Consider the following 19,681-nt stretch of genomic DNA (forward strand, 5'->3'; position numbering starts at 1 on the left):
ACAAATATCCTGTAGGGTCCTATCGATCGCTTCGTACACGGCCCTGTGTGTCATCGGAGCCTCGTCCACAATCATTGCTTTGGCTTCGTTCATCACTCTAGTGGTGATGGAAAAAATCCTCTGCTAACGCAGCTTTATGATCATTCCAGAGTGCGAGTGGGTTACTTGGTTCACACAAAATCAACAGGATAATGAATAATTTCCGAAGACTTTGCTGGCTCTGTCCAATAGTTGCCTCTCACAACGCATTATGTAGATGGTTGTCATCCTCTGCAAGTCCCTTCGCGAGACATGCCTCTCGAAAAGTTGGTGGAATTACACCTTCATGACTTCTGAGATCTTCGAACGATGTCGGACCATGTTCCTGGTGAAGCAGCATGCGTAAAAAATAGCACTCTGATTATTTTGGATTGACCGTGTAAACTCTACCGATAGCAGGACTTCTGAATACACCAGGGAATTGTGGTTCTGGAGTTCCCCTCTTGCGTCGATTCCACTTTTTGTTGCAAGAATCCCATGTGTAATACTCTGGAACTTCGTGATAAGTGAGTGTTTTCGCGAACTCATCCGTACGGCAAATGGTGAAGAATTCTGTCAGAGTTGTCTTTGGTGGTCCCGCTCTGGTGCGGGCATCAGCGTTGATATTGTCAAAGTCCACTCGCTGGCCATTCTCCAGGTGAATAGCCAGCTGCATCACTGGTGGATGGTGTTCATGCATCGGAAAGCCCAAGATTCGGTGAGCAGCTTCCATGGCACCCACGAACCTGGCTTCTTGATATTGTTGTATTTCATCATTATTTTGTCTGCCTTCAATAGTGAAGATCGCTTGGTCACTTCCCTTGTTTACATACTTCAGCACATATTTCACACTTTTGACTGAAGTACAAATGTCAACGTTCGTGTGGCACTTCATTTGTTTTAAAAGCCAAGGGTTGTGAGGTACAACCCACCGATTGTCTATAACGTGCTCGATACGCTGTCCATTTACAATCTTGGTGATTGCGATTACATTCCCTCCGTCCTCTGCGATGCGCCTGCGGTACTTGGGATAGCTAACTTGCCCTTGTTCCGTCGCTTCCATGAAATCCTTTGGGAACATTTTTGAGCAGGATCCGTCCTTCATACATGGACTGTTTCTGTTGAAAGGGCCGCATGGTCCATGGATCATGTTGCGTTTCACCAGTTCGTGCAGTTGAAGTTCCGAATCCGGACATGGGATTTCCGCAGATATGACTTGATCAATATCGTCGGGTCTGATTTTGCTTCCTGGGGACAGCCAGAGTAGTATGTGAACACGAGGGAGCCCTCTTTTCTGGAATTCGATAGAATAAAGCCATGCCAACAAGTCACCAAAAGCTCCATTCTTCAACAGATCCATCAGTTTCTTCAATTTCGAATGAAACACACGACAGACGATATCTGGCCAGTCTGATGCTGTTTGTTTCGGTAGATTTTCTGTAATTTCTGACCATTTCGGATTAGTAGTAGAGGTTATGAACAGATCTGGTCTGCCATACTTCCGCACGTATGCGATGGCATCTTGGGTGCGCTCGTGCATATAGCGCGGACCGCCCGTGAATGTAGATGGTAACACGATCCTTTGCCCCACGTTCCACGGATCACAGTCGTTATTAAATATAGCTTCTCTGAAGTTTTGGTGGCTGTCCGCTCTTAGAGCTTTCTGTTCCCATCTGAGAAAATGTAACCGTTGTTTCGATCTCACAGTACATGTCAACTAAAAATTGCTGGAACAGTCTGCGGCACAGTCACAAATGATTAGTCTGTCGACACATGATATGGAATGCGTAAAACTGCATTTGCATTATTTTGCGTGCAGCGGCTGACTGCGAATATACGCTCCATCCGTCTGTGCCATAAGAAAACAGGATTGGGTACTGCAGAGTGTCCTACGCACGGTGTAATTCTGATATATGCTGTAATTCTCCATTACTCGAGAGTAACACAATATCTCTGGTCGCAGTTGGTACGTTTGGCATTAGTATGCCTACTTCATCACCGGATGGTGCGTTGCAACGGCGAGGATGTTGTGTGGCTGGCCGCTTGTTTTCGTGGATGACAACTCCAAGATCTTCTCTTCCGTCTTGGTTCTTGCTTTCAACAGCCGTTTTCAGGTTTCTGACGTATTTGTTGTTCTCATGCAATAACTCTGTGAGCTTCGTTACGATGTGTGGTTTCATACCAGTACCAATGGCCAAACGTGCTTCATGTTCGGCTAGTCTGCTGTCAATGAAATAAATTTGCAGAAACTGTCGAGGCGTATTGTCTTGCGGATGGAGACTTCCAATTTTGTGACACACTTGACCTTGGACAGTAAAATTGGGATCTCATCCATGAATCTGTCTTGTGCAGCCAAAGCTTGTCATTTGAAATGCGCTATTATAAAGACTACGTTCTGAAGGAAATGGTCAGAATCATTATTTGTTCCGTTGAGCAGTGACAGCAGATATTGAGGTGGCATTGGGAATAAATCCAATTGGATTTTTCCACTTGTGCAGCAAAATCCTGGTGGCTCACCAGCGAATTTTTTTTGCCTCACAATAGTTACATGCTATTTCCATTTCTCCACAATATCTGTTTCAAGGAAGAACACATTTTCATCATTCGTGTAGGCTCGTGGGATCGCTGGCAACTGCAGCTGTCGTCTTGCGTTCCTTTATGCATGGACTTCTGGTAATCGCTGGGAAATTCTTCTTCGTTTCGGTGTTCTCTGCATGTTACCACCTGGAAACATATAAAAGTGATTAGTAATGTGTGTTTCAATCAACGGATTTTAGTTCGTGGAATATATAGCCCCCCAGATTCTTTTGGGTGCATGGCATTTTCATGCACATATATGGCTTGAATGATGGAGAATTACCAGTGCTGCAGTGGGATTTCCCAGTGCTGCAGAGGAATTTCCCAAGTAATGCAGTGGAATTTCCAAGTACATACTGCAGTGGGAATTCCAAGAACTGCAACAGGAGTACCAAGTGTTGCAGTTGAATTGCTAAGTGCTGCAGTTGAATTTTCAAGTGCTGCAGTGGGATTGCAAAGTGGGACTGCAAAGTACTGCAGTGGGATTGCAAAGTACTGCAGTGGGTCTTCCAAGTACTGAAGTGGGGTTTCCAAGTACATAAAAGTGACTTACCAGAATGTAGTAAGATCTTGCAAGCTCACAAACTGATTTTCAGGTACAATCTCACTTGATGGTCAGCTAAAAAGGAGAGCAGGAAGACTCCACCAAACAAGGTGGTTCCACTGTACAATCTTTGCTCAGAAGTGACTGATGACTGAATTGTGAGTCAATGGAAAAAAGAAAAAAATCTTAGCTTGACAATTTGAGGATGGTGGTATAATTGGAGTCAATTAGGGGTCATTCCGTGCCAACTCACCTAAGGGTCCCCAGGTCACCTCCTCAGATTTTGCTGGGAAAATTCTTAAATGTAGATCTATATGGCTCTACCCACCATGCAAAATATTAGCTTTCAATTCCTCATAGTTTAAAAAATATCTATCTCTAGAGACCTTTGAAATTTGGCCCTAAAAATGCCAAATGTGAAAAACGCATTTTTTCCAACTTCAGGGGCTTATAATTTTACAATGGACTCCTCTAGAAAGCTAATATTGCAAATATTTACTCGTTGGCATCCAAATTTTTCAATTATGGCATCAAATAGCTTCTGGGATGCATATTTCTCACTCTATAGGAAGCTAAAAATGGCTTTTGGGCCAAAACGAGCTTAAATAAGGTGAAACTATAGGAGCCCTCCTGAAAATATGGAACAACTTAGAATTTTTTCCTCATAACACAGCGATTATAGGGTCATTATCTATCCATAAATACATTTTTGCTGGGATAATACAGTTAGGTGATGAATTATAAAAGTTTTAACATAAGCCCTTGCCTCCGAGGGCTCGAAAATGGACCAATTTTGTTCCCTGGTTTGACCATGTGGCTAGGGGTTTAGGATCTTCATTTTTTTCTAAAGATTCCCTCACATAAGATGTGTCTACTGACCGAATATTTTTTATCTAACGCCCATGGCTTCATATTGAAATAAATTTTTATTACCATGCACGTTTTTTATAATGTCACTTTTTTTCATATTCAGAAGTTTATAAATCTTAAATGGAACTATCCAGGAAAGAGTTACTGCAGAATTTTATAAACTGGGATACAAAATTTCAGATTGTGGCATCAGAATGTCTCCAGAAAGCACATACTCCTAGTTTTAGGAAGCCAAATATGGCAATTTGGCCCACTTGGTACAAAACAAGGTGAACTTGCAGGGGTGCACATGAGGCTAAATTATGCTTCTTATTAGACATTAGTGATAAGGATGTTATTTATTCATAAATATATGCAAATGATTACTTTCATAAGTGATTGCAAATTATAAATTAGAACAAATTAGATAAGTTGAGGAGTAGCTTTTTTTTATTTTGCAGATATACAGACAATGAATATTAGTAATTTTTATACCTTGGAAAACTCTTTAATGACCTTTCATCTTTTATGACATTCATTATCATGATTATCTAGCACTCAGAGGCACAGAATTTTACATCTTAGAAAACAGGTCTTGAACATGCTTAAAGTCATGCTGTGACAGTTGGTACTGATGTCCACCAGATTTTGTCAGGGGCCTCAACCACACAAAGAATGTTGAGTAATGGCACCCAGCATTGATCTTTCTTTTTTTCTGGAGGCCATGAGAATGTGTTACCCCTTCCTTGCTTCATGAAGTTCACAAACACATCATTTTCATCATCATTTCTTGTGAGAATGTTCCCAATGTACCATTTTTGTCATAAACACAAGCAATATATTTCCCAGCCTGGTATACAATCAGTTCAGTTAGGGTTGGGACTAATAACTAGGACAGATGAGCTTGTGTGGTTTCCGGTCCTGTGCATACTGTTGATGATACAGCATCAGAAGAAACCCTTCTCATCTCCAGATGTGTTGAGGAGATCGGCAGGAAACCATGGTGTGACCGTGTACCAGCAATGGTTGTTGCTGCTCTGAAGCGCTTCTCAAGGTCATACTGCATTGCATTTTGTTGGATTTCTTGTGATGTCACAAAGAAGAATTTGATCATGATGTAGGCAAATACTGTCTTCTGAACTGAAAGTAATTCCTGATCTCCATGAAATCAATTCTTGTGACTTCTTCTCTAAAGCAGCAACTTGTTTTAGCCCAACCTTCCTTGTATAATAGGTCTTGTGACACTCCTGGTCTAATTTGGTTCCAACAGTGCATCTACTTGTCAAACTTGTGCCACTGGGCCCAGATTTTTCTGCATCCATATCTTTTGTTTCCTCCTCTCCTTTGTTCTCCAAACAGACAAACAGACAGACAGGTTGACTGTGCTGCCCCGAGTGTTGTGACAGACCATTACTCCATCTAGTGCTGTATGTCATAACTAATGACTTCAAATAGAGAACTGCAGGACATGTTTTTTAATTAAAACCCAAGCATATGTTTGGATTATCATTACAAGAATTTATTTTTGAAATAAAAAATGTACTCATAATTATTAATTTATGAGAAGAATAATCTAAGTTGTGACATAACCTCAGTTAATGCCCCCTGCATATTCACCATTTTTGTTCAAAGTGGCATTTTCAACTTCCTACAGATAGAAACATATGCATTTATCAGGCATTCTGATAACAGATCCTTAAATTTCATATGCCAGTTTATAAATATCTGCAGTATCACTTTGCTGGAGTGTTCAGTTTCAGATTTATAAGCTCATGAATATGAAAAAAGTGAATAATTATAAAAAACGTGCATGTCAATAAAAAATTATTTTAATATGAAGCCATGGGCGTTAGATAAAATTATTCGGTCAGTAGACATGTTATATGAGGCAATCTTTAGAAAAAAATTAAGATCCTAAACCCCTAGCCACATGGTCAAACCAGGGGACAAAATTGGTCCATTTTAGAGCCCTCGGAGGCAAGGGCTTATGGTAAAACTTTTATAATTCATCACCTAACTGTATTATCCCAGCAAAAATGTATCTATGGATAGATAATGACCCTATAATCACTGTGTTATGAGGAAAAAATTCGAAGTTGTTCCATATTTTCAGGAGGGCTCTGATAGTTTCACCTTATTTTAGCTCGTTTTGGCCCAAAAGCCATTTTTAGCTTCCTAAAGAGTGAGAAATATGCATCCCAGAGGCTATCTGATGACATAATTGAAAAATTTGGATGCCAATTAGTAATTATTTGCAATATTAACTTTCTAGAAGAGTCCATTATAAAATTATAAGCCCCTGAAGTTGAAAAAAAATGCGTTTTTCACATTTGGCATTTTTAGGGCCAAATTTCAAAGGTCTCTCGAGATAGATATTTTTTAAACTATGAGGAATTGAAAGCTAATCTTTTGCATGGTGGGTAGAGCCATATAGATCTATATTTAATAATTTTTCCAGCAAAATCTGAGGAGGTAACCTGGGGAGGTTTTTGAAATTTAGGCGAGTTGGCACGTAATGACCCTTAGACAATTTGATGTTGATTCCAGACCGAGAGTGATTGGATCAGAAAAGTATGCTGGAAAGCAAACCACCTGCATTTTTCATTCTACTTTTCAAATGCAAACCTGCAAAACTACCGAATACAACACTGTGTCTTTTTGCACTGTTGACTGTTCAAATCAAGAGCAAACCTAACCTGCATCTTTTTTGCACTGTTCAAATGTTATGCAAATCTGCATCTTTGTTTCACTGTTTAAATGTTTTGCACTGTTGAACAGTAGCTTGCTGGCTTTAAGAATAAGGCTTAAAGGAAGGCAAGCGAGATAGCAATCTTTTTTTAGTTTTGGCTTTTTTCTTCTGTTGTCTACAAATAAAGGTGCGTAGGGAATGGCTATGAAGTGCAAGTCAGGAAAGGATAAAAAAAATTACTCACCTGAATGAATGCGAGGACACCTCATTGCTCATTCCATCGATAAAAGAAACATTTTTCTGTTGATGATCACAATTTTCAATGAACGTGGAAGGCGGTTTTACTTTCTGATTCAATGAAAGCGGTAATGGTTTTACTTCCTTCTTAAGAGCATTGGGTGTGTCCTGCCCATTTCACCCCCAAAATTCACAATAGATAATAGGTAGTTCATAACCAAAAGTACATCTAGCCACCTTTCCAATAGAAACTTAAATACCTGCCAATATTCAGGAGGAAACCATTTGATTTGACATCGCAAAACGGGAACAAAATTCGACGTTTCTCTTATTGTATACATATTGTTGCGAATTCGCGCCCGCCGGCGTGCGAACGGCCACGTAACTCGAATCGCGGCACGTGGCCCACCGGACGGACAATTCTGTCATGACCCTCTGGGACTAACGCCGGGAGCGAGTCACGGGTGGGCCTTTCGGCCTCACCACGATCGTGCCAATCCCCCCCACCCCCCGTGGGATAGGGTTGTTCGCCAAACTCGACCTACCTAAGTACCCACGCGGAGGGTAGACCGGGCGATCGCACCTCGCCGCAGGTCGACTCCGGACACGGGCCACTTAAGCGACCCGTTCCGTACTATTGGGATAACCGAGCGGTGTTATCGTCGGCCTCGACGGTTCCGATTAATTATCGGGCATATTAAGCCCACTACCAACCCTTTACGTGAAGCAAGATGGAGATTCAATTCAAGAAAAGACGAAGCGAAACGGGAAAACAGTTCAACATAATGCACATTTATTCCACGGCACACGGAGAGCACACATATACAATTACAACAATTATGCACCTACAGCAATTGCAACAAAAGAAACACAACAATGTAGATCTACAACCGACTACACGAGCACACGGCAACACTTAGACAGTTTTACTTTACAGACGGCGCCAACAACACATTTACTCAAAAGCAAGAGAAAAGGGCCACCCTCAAAGACAAGGGGGCAGGCGGGGCCTGTGGGCCAATATTTGCGCGGGACCTGAAAGAGCAGTCAGGTCCGCGAGACCGGGTGGATCCTACTCGTGTTTTTGTGATGAGCTGCAAATGTGGCGGCGCCCCGACTCCGCGCTCCTTCGCGGGTTTCGTTGGCACTGCTTGGAGTGGGGTGGGAACGGGGCCCCCTTTTCGCACTATCTCAGTGCGGGGGGAATTGTTGATGCTCTGGGGAAAGAGGATAGCTGGCTTGCTTGGGTCCCGCGACAAGCGATTCCACTGCGAGCTCGTCGCCGACCGCCGTCTTCCTTGAATATTTTTAATATATAATTATATATATATAAAAATATTTTTAAAGTAGCATTAAATTATATATCGTCTTTATCGTGGTGTTCACTTTGAAAAACAATTTTGGTCATTATGGGCTCCTTCTGAGTGTAGGCCTGGCCAAGAGGTGCCATTGGGGCAAGTGTTGGTTTTAATGTTTGATCGATCCTGTCTCATTTCCATATTTGTTCTTTCCCTTGCTTGTTGTGTACAACTGTTGTCTCACAGTCAGCAGGTTGTCATTTGATTCACCATCTCCTTGCTCTTTCAGGAGCGCAGATTGTGTGTGCAAAATAATACTTTCCCACAAATCCATGAGCATGGTAGAAAATGGTTGATGAAGGTCGTGATCAAGTTTCATCGAAATTGAGTGTAGTTTTGGTAAAGAAAGCAAATATCTTGGGGGGGGGGGGTGGTGGTGTCAAACGAGGACCCATTTTGACCCCATAGATTCCCTGAGACCCTGATTTTTTGAATGCCGTAACCAAACTTTTGTACATCTTGTGTGATGAAGGTTGTGGTAAAGTTTCATCGAAATTGTACGTGTAGTTTGAGAAGAAGAAGATCCGAATGTTTACATTCTGACTAATGGATTGACTCTGACACTGCGTGATGCCAATTCCTCACCTGAACAATTTGTTCCAGGTGAGCTAAAAATTAAGACAATCAATGCTATAAACATCGGTTTTATCAATAAACCCCAAATATGTTTTCATAATCTCTCGCTCTCACACATTCATAAACATAAATACAATATAATTAATGGAAGAGTTCTTCATTTTGTTCAATGGACCCATTGTGCTTCATTCGGCTGGCAGTGGCTGATGGCACTGAGAGATTCAGAATCTTGCAATGAGGGTGTAGAAGTACAGGAGAAATGCGAGCGAGCCAAGGATATACATGACCAAGAGAACAGTATGGAACTTGCTTCCCTGAAACACAGTAAAATGGGTGACAAAAGTGAAATGAAATACGAGAAGTAAAAAATTCCGCCTTACTATAAGCATTCCGTACAAACACATGTGACCTAAACCATCTGGTTGCCCCAGAGTATCACCAATCCTACACAGTAAGACCTCGACATTTATGGGGGGTATGCTCCTGGAAAATGCCGTGAATGTTGAATCCGCGAATGTCAGGGAATTGTTTCAATGTTAAAAAGGGGGATAGGTTCCCGGCCGTTCATGATTCATAAGGGAGAATTTATAAATTTTACCAACACGAATGCACATCATTGCTGTTTAATTTACAAATAAATAATAAAATAAAATAAAAACAACCATAGCAGGTACTGTTTCCAATTTTTATTTAATATATAACATAACTTCTGATGTTAAGGCCCAGTCACACCTTGACGTTTTAGCCAGCTTATGCCGATTTTTGGAAAATTGTCTAAAACGCTGGTACACGTCGAATACGTTATGGGTAAGTTTTGATAACATTGAGAGCACGCTGAAAAACACTGCCATACGTCGTAGTACGCTGGCTTTAAACGTTGTACTTTTCGGTTGTCCTCAAATTTTCCATGCTTGTAATTTTAAGACTTATGCCAGCGTATGACTCACACATTCCGCATAACGCTGGCCATAAGTTGTAGGCACGTCACGCGATCGTTGACACACGTCGACACACGTTACTTGTGAGTTACTCATAAGTCGAAACACGTCGAGGTAATGTATAGCGTACCCGAACCTTATTTCTAACCTATGAGTTACGTGTTGTACTCACGTTACGCGATCGGTGACACACATCGACACACGTTACTTGTAAGGTGCTCATAAGTCGAAACACATCAAGGTAATGGTTAGCGTCAGTGTTCCAGACTCCCTGGTTTTATTTTTTTTAGTTTTTTTCTTTTCTTCCTTCCTTCGGTATGATGGTGATTTTGACACTTCGATTTCTAGTGCGGTTATAATATAATATAATTAATAGGCTTCCGCTCAACGATTTAAATCATCACCGCACTGTACACTGAACACCGCCATACCGAAGAAAAAAAAAAACCGGGAGTCTGGAACACTAACGCTAACCATTACCTTGACGTGTTTCGACTTATGAGTACCTTACAAGTAACGTGTGTCGATGTGTGTCAACGATCGCATATCGTGCGTACAACTTATTCCCATCGCATGCGGAGCGTGTGTCATATGGCTAGTACGTCGTAAAATTTTCAACATGTTTAAAATTACAAGACATACTCCACTTACTACGACGTATGATAGCGTGCTTTAGCGTTCTATTCACGCATACCAAACTTACCCATACCGTATTCGACGTGCGCCAGCGTTTTAGATGCTTTTTTAGAGGTCGGCATATGCTGGCAAGATCGCCAAGGTGCGACTGCGATGTTGACACTTCCATTTCTGCGGCGGTTATGATTCGAATCGTTGTGCGGCAGCCTTTTAATAGGCTACGCCACGTCATCGTTGGCGATACGTGCAGCACGCTATGCATAAGTTAGACTATCGTTGAGCACCTACAGGAGAGAAAGAGAAAGAGAAAGAGAAAGAGAAAGAGAAAGAGAAAGAGAAAGAGAAAGAGAAAGAGAAAGAGAAAGAGAAAGAGAAAGAGAAAGAGAAAGAGAAAGAGAAAGAGAAAGAGAAAGAGAAAGAGAAAGAGAAAGAGAAAGAGAAAGAGAAAGAGAAAGAGAAAGAGAAAGAGAAAGAGGTACCAGAGTAAAAGTAACTCATCCTCTGTTTGGAATCATGATGAATCTTATCAATCCAATCGTATTCATTCACATGGGAACATGGGATAGACAAGGTTAATGAGACAGATTACATTCTCTAATCTGAGCCGTGGGTAATGATTATTTTAATTCTCAGACAGAGCTTTCACCACATAGACACGTGGCACATGAACAAGGATGAGGGAGTTGAGTGAATATATATATATATATATATATATATATATATATATATATATATATATATATATATATATATATATATATATATATATAGTGACAAGTTGTGACTGCAGTGTAGTCATTCCTGTTTAAATTACAAATGGCCTTTAAAAATTATCATTTCGCTTACTTCTCTAATATTTTTGCTGAAAAGTCACAAGATTATGGAATCTTGTGAGATTGTGAAATACATACTTCTAATTTTTTTACTTTTAACATTCTTCTTAACGAACAGTACAGGAATGTTGTTAACGGGAAGAAAGGAGGAAGAGATTGGGAATGTAACATTCTGTCATTTATTTTTTAACAAACAGGAACAACATCGAAACAACGTGGACATGTTTAATCAATCAGGTATTCGCCTTAATGCTCCGAACGTTTTGGACTATTATTTGTGTCCAATTCGATTTACATGTTTAACGCCGATGCAAAAAGGATGTGATGCACACTTTTCGAATCGAATTGCCAGTGGATGAAAAATGTCCATGTTTCACGTGGGCAATTAAACAACAACCAAAAAAAAAGTATTAAAAAAAACAAAATCGCACCCATGCCGAAGGAAGCGGTTCAGTTTGGCATTTTGAATATGAAATAGGCAAAGCCGAGAAATGAGCAAAACTTAAGAATTACCGTTTCAAACCCTTGAGAATTAAACAAGGTGGATTAGAAAGGTTCTTCCTCATTTTTGATACACAGATGGAAGGAAGAAGGGAAGGAAAGAAGGAGGGAAGGAAGGAAGGACATAGCCAAATATTGAAGTGGCTTCACTACTCAAAAATAGTGAAATTAAATGAAATTATGGGCTGAATGCCCTTCTCCTGTAACATTGATAAAAATGGGAAGAAAGAGCGAGGGGAGGACAGAGAGTTGGGAGAGGAATGTTGTGGTACTAGGAGTGGGGGGAGGGGAGGTGAGGACTTGGGGGTGGGGAGGACAGAGTTATGGGGGGGGAGGGCAGAGAGTTGCAAGAAGCATGTTGAGGCTTTGAGGGGTAGTAGGGTGGTTGAAGACTTTGGATTGGGAGGGGTGTTGAGGATCTGAAGAAGAAAGGGGAGGACAGAGGACAGAGAGTGGGGTTGGGGGGGAGGTGTGGTGAGGTTCCAGAGAATTAGGAGAAAGAGGTTGAGGCTTTGAATAGGAGGGGGGAGGTTAAGGACTTGCAGTGGAAGCATTGAAGACTTGGGGTTGGGAGGGTTTGATGAATTGGGGTTGGTGGGAGGTTGAGGGTTTGAATTCACATTACATGTTTCATGGAATTTCCGTTGGTCCCTGCTAATTTATCAATATTTTAGTCAAAATTACAGGAGAGGTAGAGCTGGCCTTTTAAGCATTCTCTTCTGAGACGGTACCTCGTGATGCTTGGACCCCATGTTCAAATCATACATACGATTCACATTTTTCCATTACAATAAGGTTGATCGTCAACCGATGACCTTGCGATTCACATAAGAGTGCAGTGATGATTATTGATCTCTTTATATTGCATGTAATGATATGTCCAACTACGAGCCATTGATCAATGAAAACGAAAATCTTAAAAAAAAAAAAACCATGGATATTAAAGAAGAGATCCCATGTTCTTATGGGATCGGTCCAGGAAAGTGTTTGGTCCTACATATTGATGAATTAGCTGCCAGGCTTGACATTCAACTGAAGGTGGTCGTACAACTTGGAGTTTGTTCCAGTGCACCAGTGATAACTCACCTACTCTTCACGAAAGGCACCTTGGGGCGTCTAACTTCCACCCCACCAATGCGAGCAGATGGTACACACAGTTTAACATTTATCTGAGGGATGTTGCACTCCTTAATGAAATGCCCAGCCTGCCAAGCACCAGTTTGACAGTTTATAGAGTGCCAAGGAGCAATCCAGATATGCACTGGTTCGTGGGTGGGCGGGTGGTTGGTTGGTCCAGTATTACATCGCATTGCGGAGGAGTGGGGCGGTCTCTAGAATAGCCGAAAAATACATGACATAAAATTTAAATGGCCTCCTATCTGTGCACTTCCATCCAGGCCTGTTCCAAATTTGGTTCATTTGGCTACAAATTCAAATTTGGCTACAAAGGTTTAGCATAACCCCAATTAATGTATAGGGGTGTTGTTTTTATCTTTGCCAGTGGTCTTGGGGAGGGTGAGGAGAGGGACACAAATTCTCTATGTAAATGTCCATCATGTAGCACCACCTCGATGTGGGGGAGGGTATTACAAGACCCCCAACAATTACAATGTTGTTGTGAATTACAAGTAGTAGATCCTAAAGTTCTATAACAAATGCAATAATGAACAAAACTATTAAACGATATAATTATTATACAGTACAAGATTATGATTGCCTGCATTTTCTCAGTAGGTGGATAGGTGTGTGATAAAATCTGTGGATGCTTTTCGGTGAAAGATGCATGAACAATTAAATAAATGTGGAAATGTAAATGCAGGATGTTTTGTTTTGTACCTTCATGGGAGCAGATTGCTGGTTATTCCAAAATCTTGTCAACCAACCTAGAAAAACAAAATCCTCCTGAACATGATCATAACGAATTTTGGATTGGGCGATGAGAACAGGTTCTTTCAAATGTTAAATTATGAACGGATTATTAAATTACTGAAAACACAAAAAAAGCTTGCCAGAGATCAGACGTACAACAAACAAGTCGTTTCTCAATAGTCCAAGTACTCGGGGTAACTGGTAAAAAGTATCTCAAGAAAATGAAATTTCTCAGCTCCTTTGCCGATCGAGGAGTCCGTCATGATCGACTCGAGATACAGAGAGGCTGTTCGAGTCCCCAACAGGTCTTGATGAGGCAGAATGCTCAATTGGAGTTTTTATTGAAAAGATTCAGGCTCCCAATCCCAATTCCCCTTCCCTTTCCCGATATCTCCATTCTCTTACAGGCCATTCTCTGGAGCATGTGAGCTTCTTATCAACAAAAGGTGGAGAAGCATCTGAAAAACCTTGACGCATGTCCACAGCAATTGGTTCTGATGGCATCAATGCATATATACTCAAAATGTGAGGTTGTTCCTCTTTCACTATCCTGCAGATATTTATCTGTGGATCAATTCCTTACACTCCAGAAGGTGGCATATTAAATGGATATCCAAAAGAAGGGTGCCAAGATAGACACTCTGAACTACAGACCAGTTGACCTTCTTCCCATAATTAGCGAGTTAAAGCAATTGATAACAGCAGCAGAACTTAAGGCATATTATTTCCGGTAGCAAATGTGGACAGAGGTTATGTTTTCACCCCTGTCTGACTGTCTGTCTGTCTGTCTGACTGACTGTCTGTGATCAGGATATCTCAAAAAAATTGTGGACGGATTCATACAAGATGGGATTCATCATACAAGATTGAATCTTCATCATTGAGAGATAAAACCAATATATAGAGCGATGTCTCAAAAAGTTATGGACGGATCCGGATGAGACTTGCTGGACAAGTTGGGTGTGTGACAAGGATGAATCGATTCGATTTGATTTCAGTGGGGATTCAAATCCGGATCTGGATACGACACTTATTTAAATATTAAAGTGATTCTTCACCATTGAGAGATAGGGCCAAAAAATGATATGTGGCACGATATTTCAAAAATGTCTTGGGCCTGATTTGTTCTCGTGGATCTGGCATTGTGTGGCAGTGGTATGCGCTCCACCCAGTGCCCTTCTAGTTCAGTCTATTTATGTGTAGCCTAACATCATCGTCTCTATCCTTTTGTATCGTTTGTAGTTTCCTTTCCATTTCTGTACTCAAGTTCAGGTTTTAATTCTGTCGATGACCATTGGCATTAAACAATGATTGAGGAGATTATTTTTGAGACAATTTGGGATTTATTTTTTCCATTGGGATATCTTTTATGGCTTCCATTATGGTCATTCCAATGTTATTTTGCACACTTAAGCTCCTTTTGGAATCCTCCTTTGATGGGCTCCATTTTTCAACTCATCATTGGAAGGATGTCTTGAACATGAGCTCAGAGCACCCTCACTGGAGAACTCCTGAGCACTTAACGCCATCTGAAACCCAGTTCTGGTTAATGAAAGTTGCCCACCCTGCTTAGATTATAATTCGCTCAATTTCCATTTGGTCAGATTTGTGTCTATCCAAGGTGGATGTACTTTAGAACTCCTTTCATCACTTCGTTGTGGATGTTTATTCATATCTTCCTCCATAGTTGTGAGACAGCCTTCATTTTCCACACATTTTCAGGCCTAAATTTGTTTAACTCAATCAACTTTCAAAAAAAAATAAAAAATAATTGTATACATTGTCGAGGCTCGTACGGGGGCTAACACACAACACACAACAAGGGGGCAGGAGACATCAGGGGCGGGAGAGAGAAGGACATAGCAGTGGGGAACAGAGACATGAGATCTGTGGAAGGGAGAGGGATGGGGCGGGGAACACGGGGTATACAAGATGGGCATTACAAGGACTTTCAGGACCTTACACGACAGGGAACTTTCAGGAAGTAAGGCAGGTAATTTGAAGGAAGTGGGTTTGGGGTGGATTAAAGGGGGTAGAAAAGATTGTGGTTTTGAATGGGGAAGACAAGAGATAGTGGTGAACAGCTGTTTTGAAGGCCTGGAGGGAAGAATGGGATTGAAGAGAGTGAGGGAGTTTATTCCAAAGGTGGGAAAAAATAGGAATGAAAGAGTGAAGGTGAGCAGCGATTCGTGATTTTGGGAGTTTTACCAGAAGGGGGTTGCTGGCAGACCTTGAGCGCACTGCAGAAATATGGAGGGGGGGGACATATTGCTGACAGAGCGGGAGGGGGAGACCGGAGAGGAGACGGTAGAAAACAGAAAGACCACCAACCTGCCTGCGGTGAGGGAGTGAGAGGCCAAAAAACTCAGCCTCACCATGGGAGATATCAATGATCCCAAATGCCTTGGCTTCCACAGCGTGAAGCCGACAAAGGTGAGAGGCAGGAGCACCAGCACTCCATCAGGCTGCAGATGAAAACTTTGTAAGTGGTCAGGAGCTCAGGTGGGCCGAGGAAGAATTTGCATGATGGAAGATTCCCAGTCGGTGACAGGCTTTGGAGGCCAGGTTGGAAATGTGGCTTTCCCAGGAAAGATCATGGCAGATAGTGAGACCCAGAAGCTTGAATGAAAAGACTTCTTCCAGAGGATTGTTGAGAAAGTAAATGGGGGGGGGGAGGGGGGGTTCTAAACGGTCCTTTCAGAGAGACATAGTGAGAGTGTGAGATTTGAACATGTTCCACGTGTTGGACCAGTTTGTGATTTTACCCAGATCTGCAGTGAGCAAAGAAGTGCTGCTTGCCGGTCTGAGGGATGACAGATGGTACCGCAGAGGGTGGAGTCATCAACAAAGAGAAATAGAGGATTTTCCAGAGTCGGAGAGATCATTGATGAAAACCATAAAAAGAACAGGGCCCAGAAGGCTACCTTGAGGAACTCCAGCCTGGACAGGAAGAGGGGATGAAAGAACTCCATTTCGGGCCACACGTTGGCTGTGACAGGAGGGGAAGTGATTGGAGATGGCCTTGGATATCATAAGAAGAGAGTTTGGTGAGCAGGGCAGGGTGCCAGACAGTGTCAAAAGCACGTGATATGTCGAGGGATATGGCTCTGATTTCATGTCTGGCATTGAGGACCTTCATCCATTGTTCAGAGAGCAGAAGCAGCATATCCAGGGTAGAGTGACCTGGTCTGAAACCAAGTTGATGATCGGAAATCAAGCCATTGGAGAAGAGCAAGGATTTAATGTCTGAAGCGATGATGGATTCCATAACGTTGCTGATGATTGGGAGAAGGCCAATTGGTCTGTAGTTACAGGATCTGTTTTTGCACCTTTTATGCAGGGTGGTAATGTTTGCTGATTTCCAAGCAGATGGCAGATGACCTTGAGCAAATGAGAGGGTGAATAGAACAGAGAGAGGGTGAGCAAGAGCAGATGAGCAGGTTTTTAGGACATGTGGGCTGATGCCGTCTGGACCGGTTGCAGAATCTGAGTCGAGGATTGACAGCAAGCTCTCCACCTTGTCAGGAGAAAAGGACACAGAGTCCAGGGACAGTTGGGTGCAGAAAGCGATGGGTTTCAGACACCAGATTTGGATGCAAACACGGAGTTTAGCCATTCAGCCTTTTCACGTGCGGTATCAGCAGTGCGGCCATTTCAGGTAAGGGAGGGGATGGAGGGGGAACATACACTAGAAACAGATTTGATGACACACCACCAGGATTTGGAGGAGGCAGAGAGGTTTGAGAGTTCAGACTTGAGATTAGAAAGATGTTGTTTTCTTGCTCTCCTGAGGGTAGATACACACTTGTTCCGAGCTTGATGGAAGGAATTGAGATTGCCCTCAGTTGGGTTTGCTTTCCATGAGGCAAAGGCAAGTTATTTCAGGACAACTGCCTCACCACAAGCTTCAGTAAACCAAGGGCGGGAGGAAGGGTAGGACAACTGAAGATGAGAGGGGATAAATCTGTGCATGAGGGAGAGCAAGTTTCTTTGAAAGAATTCACAGGATGAGTTGATGTTTGAGAAAGTAGTGATAGGAGACCAGTCTAGAAGTTTGATGGCTGCTTGGAGACCCTGCCCAGTCGGCCTGAGTGAAATGCCAGACTCGACGGTGCTGAGGTGGTTATCTAATAACAGCCAGAGAGTGTTTACTTTGAGAAGGATGTGGTCAGAAGAACAGCAGATATTTTCAGGGAAATTTGTCAAAATCAGATCCAGAAGAGATGGAGTACCATTGGTTGAGATCCAGGTTGGGAAGTTAACCGAGTCAGTCCCAATGAGTCGCAGCAGTCTTTTGCTGAAGTGCCATGGCAGGTGAGAAAGATACCCACACCTAGCCAACTGGCGTGATGACAATTGAAGTCGCCACATATGAGGAAGAGAGAGTTTGGATGAGAAGATAGAAGTTGGTCCATGTTTTCGGATAGTGAGGTGTAGATGGAGTCATCACTGTTTGGTGGACGGGACAGTCCACATATAAACATGAGGTGGGAGTGGAGGGAAGCCGTAGCCAGAGGTATTCCTGGGGGTGTGGGGAAGTGAAGAATAGAGTCTTCGATGAAGAGAGCAACTCCTCCACCAGGACGAGGCTCAGGTCTGTCATACCGGAGGAGGGAGTAACCAGAGATATACTACCGAGTCAGAGATGTCTTAAGGGAGGAAAGTTTGTTTGGCAGATTATGTCTCATTTGTCAGTGGTAACCTGTATGGAATGATCTGTAAGGTTTTAGCGAAGGCCCCAGATGTTTGAGGTCCATTCTGTTAAGGAAGAGGGAGGGGAGGAGACTTTGGTTGCAGGGGAGGTGAAGGGGAGCGTAGAACGAGGGAGGAGAGGGGGAGGTAAGGAGAGATGTTGAAAGAGTATGGGGGATTGCAGAAGAGCTATGGGGGAGGGCTGCACGAGGAGGAGAAAAGGCTCTGTGGTGCTGGATTGAGGTACAGTGGGGAGTAAGAAGAGAGGGGCAGAAGGCAGTTGAGGATTTGAGGAGGTGGAGTGATGAGATGGAAGAGAGAGGGCAGGGGAAGGAGGCAGCTTTGTGGATGTGAGGGGGGGGCAATTTTGAGAAGGGGAGTGAGGGGGGTGAATGGTGGGAGAAAGGTGAGCGGGGAGTTTTGAGAAAGATGAGAGGGAAGCTTGGAGGGGGAAGAGTGTGATGGTTGCTTTGAAAGGGAGGCGTGAGAGGGGTGAATTGGCACTGAAGTTGGAAAAAAGGATGATTGATGGAAAGTGAACATGCAAAGCAAACTGGGTTTTAAAAAAAAATTTAGTTCAGAAATGCGACGAAGGACGCTTGAGGGATGCAATAAAGGCGAATAAAGAGAATGGAGAGAAGAAACGTAACAGTTGGATTTTTTAGACGAGGTATGAAGGAAAGGTCGAATTGAGAGCAGTCTGTTGAAATAGAAATAGAGTCGTGAATTATGATACAGTAATGAGAACCACACGTGTGGAAGAGGAAGATGAAGCATCTTCAAGCCCGTTTTTTATTGATAAAGATTGCATAAGTTTAGGTAAAGGAAAGGTTGAAGAAAAAAATTGAGAGGTGAATGGTGAATTTGGATCGGTAAACGCAGAGGGTAGAAAAAAATTCCAGCAGAAACACGTGGTTACAGGAGATGTGTCGTTAAAAGTGAATTATTATTATTTTTTATTTTAATAAGGATTGCATAAGATTTGTAAAAGGAAAGATTGAAGTAAAATCGTGGAGGTGGATGGTGAATTTGGATTGGTAAATGCAGAGTGAAATTGATCGGTCGATGAAAAGTACCAGGAGAGGGAGGGGTAGAGAGGCACCTGGTTTCAGGAGGTGCATTTTTTTTTCGATTGATTTTTCAAGATTAGGTAAGATTGGGGAGTGGGAGGTTACAGGAAGAAATCGTGAAGGTAATGGTGAGAGTGGGTCAGCTCGAATAGAAGGAAGAGGATGTAACAATGGGAGGAAGAGGAGGAAGAGGGATCGGTACTCGTGGGTATGGAGGGAGAAAGGGTTTTTGTATTTTTTGGTTATAATTTTTTTTAATTTTAAGACAAGCAACAGAGGGTGTAGTTGGGAGGG

The 19,681-nt window shown here is 42.4% G+C and overlaps 2 protein-coding genes across 5 annotated transcripts in view; both read right to left on the reverse strand.

Annotated features, from left to right (window-relative positions):
- Positions 1-330: 330 nt before the first annotated feature.
- On the reverse strand, positions 331-2,318 carry LOC147025208 (uncharacterized). Its single transcript, XM_085885923.1, has one exon. The coding sequence runs from the start codon at positions 1,556-1,558 to the stop codon at positions 401-403; it is 1,158 nt and encodes a 385-aa protein (XP_085742049.1). The 5' UTR covers positions 1,559-2,318; the 3' UTR covers positions 331-400.
- Positions 2,319-7,685: 5,367 nt separating this feature from the next.
- The window catches only part of FRRS1 (ferric chelate reductase 1), an 88,734-nt gene continuing 76,738 nt past the window's right edge, over positions 7,686-19,681 (reverse strand). For 2 of the 4 annotated variants that reach the window (XM_085885934.1, XM_085885936.1), the window contains one exon: positions 7,686-9,162. In XM_085885934.1, coding sequence (XP_085742060.1) covers positions 8,990-9,162 — 173 coding nt within the window. In that variant the 3' untranslated portion in view covers positions 7,686-8,989. Of the gene's footprint in view, positions 9,163-13,592; positions 13,659-19,681 lie in introns of all 4 variants that reach the window. The other 2 variants (XM_085885935.1, XM_085885938.1) reach the window with 2 other exon arrangements.

The sequence above is a fragment of the Eptatretus burgeri genome, chromosome 6 (assembly GCF_056783735.1).
Source record: "Eptatretus burgeri isolate ZD-2024b chromosome 6, Ebu_testis_v1, whole genome shotgun sequence".
Lineage (NCBI taxonomy): Eukaryota > Metazoa > Chordata > Myxini > Myxiniformes > Myxinidae > Eptatretus > Eptatretus burgeri.